This window comes from Aquarana catesbeiana, linkage group LG03 (assembly GCF_042186555.1).
Source record: "Aquarana catesbeiana isolate 2022-GZ linkage group LG03, ASM4218655v1, whole genome shotgun sequence".
In the NCBI taxonomy this organism is placed as follows: Eukaryota; Metazoa; Chordata; class Amphibia; order Anura; family Ranidae; genus Aquarana; species Aquarana catesbeiana.
Window position 1 is genome coordinate 681,384,284 of NC_133326.1, and position 6,000 is coordinate 681,390,283.

Genomic DNA, 6,000 nt, shown 5'->3' on the forward strand with positions numbered 1-6,000 from the left:
AGTTTTGGGTGGAGAACTTGATTGGTCTGCACAGAGTCCTGACTTCAACCCAATATAACACCTTTGGGATGAATTAGAGTAAAAGACTGCGAGCCAGGCCTTATTGTCCAACATCACAAATGTGCTTCTGGAAGAATGGTCAAACATTCCCATAGACACACTCCTAAACCTTGTGGACAGACTTCCCAGAAGAGTTGAAGCTGTTATAGCTGCAAAGGGTGGGCCAACTCAATATTAAACCCTACGGACTAAGACTGGAATGCCATTAAAGTTCATGTGTGTACATTCACATCAGTCCCTGCCCTCAAGAAGCTTACAAGCAACAACAACCTCACATTCCTTGTTCAATATTTTTATTGCATTTCAAGCACTTTACAAAAGTCAAAAATATCAATATGACTATTTACCCTAACTCATACTAGGACCCAGTGGCGTACCTATGGGGGGCCGGGGGGTGGTCCGCCCCACATTGGGGGGTGTCAGGCCAGCTATCAGGGACAGGACAAGGCAGGGCGGGTGTTCTGTAGCTGAGCTGGCTCCCTATATTCGTGCAAGTTAGCAGCTGCTGCTCTGTGTTATTCAGCTCACAGTCGGGCTCTTAACTGCCACCTCTGGCTGCTTCCTGCATGTGCACCCTTCATGTGTACTGCTAGTACTATATTTTGGATTGCAGCTCCTCTCGTGCCTCACAGGGACATGTAGAAACAGGACCTGGGACTAGGAAGACCACCTTACAAGTGGGGGCTGTGAGTACAAGTGAAGGGAGGAGGCTGTTTGTGTACAGGGAGAGGCAACTGAGTGTCCACAGGTGTCTTTGTGTGTGTGTGGGGGGGGGGTAGCTGAGTGTGTACAGGTGTGGGGGGCAGCTGAGTGTGTACAGGTGTGTGTGGAGGGCAGCTGAGTGTGTACAGGTGTGTGTGGGGGGCAGCTGAGTGTGTACAGGTGTGGGGGGCAGCTGAGTGTGTACAGGTGTGGGGGGCAGCTGAGTGTGTACAGGTGTGGGGGGCAGCTGAGTGTGTACAAGTGTGGGGGGCAGCTGAGTGTGTACAGGTGTGGGGGGCAGCTGAGTGTGTACAGGTGTGGGGGGCAGCTGAGTGTGTACAGGTGTGGGGGGCAGCTGAGTGTGTACAGGTGTGGGGGGCAGCTGAGTGTGTAGTACAGGTGTGGAGGGCAGCTGAGTGTGTACAGGGGCAGCTGAGTGTGTAGTACAGGTGTGTGTGTGTGGGGGGCAGCTGAGTGTGTAGTACAGGTGTGTGTGGGGGGGGGCAGCTGAGTGTGTACAGGTGTGTGTGGGCGGGGGGCAGCTGAGTGTGTACATGTGTGTGTGGGGGGCAGCTGAGTGTGTACAGGTGTGGGGGGCAGCTGAGTGTGTAGTACAGGTGTGTGTGTGTGTGGGGGGCAGCTGAGTGTGTAGTACAGGTGTGTGTGGGGGGGGGCAGCTGAGTGTGTACAGGTGTGTGTGGGCAGGGGGCAGCTGAGTGTGTACATGTGTGTGTGGGGGGCAGCTGAGTGTGTACAGGTGTGGGGGGCAGCTGAGTGTGTAGTACAGGTGTGGAGGGCAGCTGAGTGTGTACAGGTGTGTGTGTGTGGGGGGGCAGCTGAGTGTGTACAGGTGTGGGGGGCAGCTGAGTGTGTACAGGGGGCAGCTGAGTGTGTGCAGGTGTGTGGGGGGGCAGCTGAGTGTGTACAGGTGTGAGGGGGGCTGGGTGCATAGAGGTGTGATGGAGGGGCTGAGTGTGTACAGGTGTGGAGGGCAGCTGAGTGTGTACAGGTGTGAGGGGGGCTGGGTGCATAGAGGTGTGATGGAGGGGCTGAGTGTGTACAGGCATGATCATTGAAGGGGGGGTGCCAGATATAGGATCCGTCCCGGGTGGCAAATGCTCTAGTTGTGCCCCTGCTAAGACCAGTTCAGACAGGAGCCAAATAACCTGTTATGCAAACTCCAGGTAGGTATTACCGTGGTTGGTATTTGAACTGATAATCCTGGTGCTGCCAGGTATAGGAGTGCTAACCTCTTAGCCACTGTGCTAGAGACTCACTTCTTGCTTTTATCTGGCAGAAATAAACAAAGCTGTGTGTGTGAACGAGGTATTGAGGCTCGTTCATATGGGCGTTGTGGTCTGTACATTGTGTATCAGCATTTTTTTTTTTTAAGTGGCTGGAACTGTGTGCAGGCAGCCTAGGTTACACTATGGGGACCTAGTAGCTGTACCAACACAGCCGCAGGTCCTAATTTCACAGGCATCTTGGTGCAGGTGTTCGGCCCTGAACACAGACAGTTTGCATTTGGGGGACACTCACCCACACCTGTATAAATGTCAAATTAGGACCTGCAGCTGTGATTGTAACGCCACTGCATCCCTACAGAGTAATAGGAGGTTTTAGCTGCATGAACAAACCTCTCATTCACACTGTATGGGCCAGAGAACCTGTGTGAATGAGCCCTTCATTTTTTAAATTATTTTTTTAACCACTTCAGCTTAGAAGGGTTTGCCCCCTTCATGACCAGGCCATCTTCTGCAATTCGACACTGCGTCGCTTTAACTGACAATTGCGCGGTCGTGCGACACTGTACCCAAACAACATGTACCGGTATGTCCTTTTTTTCCCACAAATAGAGCTTTCTTTTGGTGGTATTTGATCACCTCTGCATTTTTTATTTTTTGCACTATAAATAAAAAAAAGAGCGACAATTTTGAAAAAAATATTTTTTACTTTCTGCTATAAAACATATCCAATAAAACAAAATTAAAAATCAAATTTCTTCATCAATTTTGACCAATATGTATGGTACTGTAATGATTAAAATACACAATTATGTAAAACAAAATACATTTTATTAAATCAACATAAACGTATTAAAACATACATATTTCTAAAATTGTATCTCTGTACTGTGAGATGTACTGCATACAGTATGTTTGTTTTTTTTTTGTCCAGATATACTGTATACTTTAAAAAAAAAAATTGTCATCAATATGTTTTTATTGGTTTTAATAAATTTGCAAAAATGTTTTTTAAAAAATGTTTAAACTTTTTTATTGGAAACCATTAGGTAAACTAAATAAAATAATAGTCTATGAGAGATAACTGTTGCTTCCTCTATAGCAGGGGTAGGCAACCTCTGCCTTCCAGCTGTGGTGAAACTACAAGTCCCATGAGACATTGCAAGACCCTGACAGTTACAGGCATGACTCCTAGAGGCAGAGGTATGATGGGATTTGCAGTTTACCACAGCTGGAGTCCCGAGGTTGTCTACCCCTGCTCCATAGAGTAATATACTGTTTCACTGAGCTTTTGTATTTTGTTTTGTATTAAGATGTAGAATGTCAGAATTCTATTTATTGTATTAGTAAGCGTATGTAAACTCCAATAATCTCAATTCTTTCTTTCTTTCTTTCTTTCTTTCTTTCTTTCTTTCTTTCTTTCTTTCTTTCTTTCTTTCTTTCTTTCTTTCTTTCTTTCTTTCTTTCTTTCTTTCTTTCTTTCTTTCTTCCTTTCTCTCTCTAGATTCTGTTGATTGCATTAGATGTCCATGGGACCAGTGGCCAAACAGTCAGAAATCTGAGTGTCTGCTGAAATCTTTAGAATACCTCTCATATGATGACCCACTGGGAACAAGTCTTATGGTTATCGGTGCCCTATCCTCTTTGGTCCCAAATTTTATTATAAAGCTTTTCATTAAGCATAAAGCCAGCCCAGTAGTAAAAGCCAACAATTATAACCTAAGTATTCTTCTTCTAGTTTCCCTTTCCTTCTGTTTTCTCAGCTCCTTGGTATTCATCGGTTATCCCCAACCTGAAAAATGTCTCCTTCGTCAGGTTGCCTTTGGCCTGGTTTTTGCCCTCTGCATCTCTTGTATTTTGGCTAAAACTATGATGGTGGTCCTTGCTTTTATGGCCACCAGACCAGGCAGCAGTTTGAAGAAATGGACCACGCCACGTGTATCCTACATGATCATTTTAATAGGATTTTTGTTACAATTCATCTTGTGCACAGCCTGGTTATCCTTGGAACCTCCATTTCCACAATATAGCACACAGATTCAATACATAGTCGTCGTTATTGAGTGCAACGAAGGCTCTTCCGTTGCTTTTTGGATCATGTTAGGTTACCTCTTTGTCCTGGCCACCATTAGTTTTATTGCGGCCTTTTTCGCGCGGAGGCTTCCTGACAGTTTCAACGAGGCTCAGTATATTACCTTCAGCATGCTGGCCTTCCTTAGTGTCTGGACTTCTTATATCCCAGCATCCCTCAGTGCTCAGGGCAAATATACTGTGACAATGGAGATCTTTGCTATCTTGGCTTCCAGTTGGGCTGTGCTGATCTGTATGTTTTTGCCAAAATGCTTTATCATAATATTTAGACCTAATCTAAACTCTAAAGAGTATATAATGAGGAAAAACAGACTGAAATGAGAACAAGAAAATGTAAACTTAAGAAAAAAAATGACTTGGAATGAACCAAGAATACAGTATACTCCATATACAGAATCAGCGATACATCAACTGACTGTATTTTCCTGTTTCCTTTTCTCTATTCCCCAGTTTCCTTATGATGGACTCATGGTATTATTTTTTTCACCATCAATGTCTGTATTACAATGCATGGATGTGTTTATTTAATGAATATTTAACTTTCCAATGCTGATTTCAATGATATTCCTATTAAGTACTAAGCTCATGACTTCTTTCCCTTGGTATCTCCAGTAGCAAGATCTCTCTTCTCTTGCTCTGTTTCCTCCAATCTCAGAGTTTTGGATGTTTACATTCATTTTTGGTGTTTTCTCTCCTTCACTTGTCATAATTGTGTAACTTCAAGCGACAAACCCTGGGAACCCATAAGCAGAGGACGTATTGCTCTTCCTATATCTGGTTGGATAGGATAACTGATAAACAGCAAGTCTTACCACAAATTCTATCAATTAGAGTTAGGACTTGGCTTGCTATGGGCCATTAGTTCCAAACCCTTGTAGTGGCTGTCCGTTTAGGATCTTTGCCCTGCTGGAAGTTGAACTTCTTCCTCTTAGGTGTCCTGCTTGCAGACTGAAACAGGTTTTCATTCACAATTCCCATATATTTTGTGACAGATGGTTGGTCTGTCATTGTATGAAGATGCAGATAGTGCCTGTTTTAGCAGTGAAAGGGTCTTTGGTTAGGTATGAAACTCACAGGAGACAGATTACTGGAGGAACAGCTTGAGTATATACAGAAAAAAATGCTAACCCAATAATAAGCTTGTGCAAATAGTGCAGTCCATAAAAAATAAATATACAACCATAAAAGTACAGACATCACTTTACAGCATACCAAACATGAAAATATTGTCCAATTATGGTGCTTCAGTATATTAAATAAAGTGAAAAAATTAGGTCCTACACACAGTGCCTTGAAAAAGTATTCATACCCCTTGAAGTTTTCCACATTTTGTCATGTTACAACCAAAAACGTAAATGTATTTTATTGGGATTTTATGTGATAGACCAACACAAAGTGGCCCATAATTGTGAAGTGGAAGGAAAATTATAAATGTTTTTTAAAATAAAAAAAATAAAAAATATGTGAAAAGTGTGGCGTGCATTTTTATTCAGCCTCCCTGAGTCAATACTTTATAGAATCACCTTTTGCTACAATTACAGCTGCAAGTCTTTTTGGAGAATGCTCTACCAGATTTGCACATCTAGAGAGTGATATTTTTGCCCATTCTTCTTTGCAAAATATCTCAAGCTCTGTCAGATTGGATGGAGAGCGTCTGTGAACAGAAATTTTCAAGTCTTGCCGCAGATTCTCAATTGGATTTAGGTCTGGACTTTGACTGGGCCGTTCTAACACATGAATGTGCTCTCATCTAAACTATTCCATTGTAGCTCTGGCTGTATGTTTAATCTCAAGTCTTTTGCAGACTCTAACAGGTTTTCTTCTAAGATTGCCCTGTATCCATCCATCTTCCCATCAACTCTGACCAGCTTCCCTGTCCCTGCTGAAGAAAAACATCCCCACA

At 43.4% G+C, this 6,000-nt stretch overlaps 1 protein-coding gene across 1 annotated transcript in view; it reads left to right on the top strand.

Annotated features, from left to right (window-relative positions):
- The window catches only part of LOC141134112 (extracellular calcium-sensing receptor-like), a 28,092-nt gene extending 23,674 nt beyond the window's left edge, over positions 1-4,418 (top strand). Inside the window, exon 6 of the mRNA XM_073623697.1 lies at positions 3,511-4,418. Coding sequence (XP_073479798.1) covers positions 3,511-4,418 — 908 coding nt within the window. The remainder of the gene's footprint in view (positions 1-3,510) is intronic.
- The last annotated feature ends 1,582 nt before the right edge of the window (positions 4,419-6,000 follow it).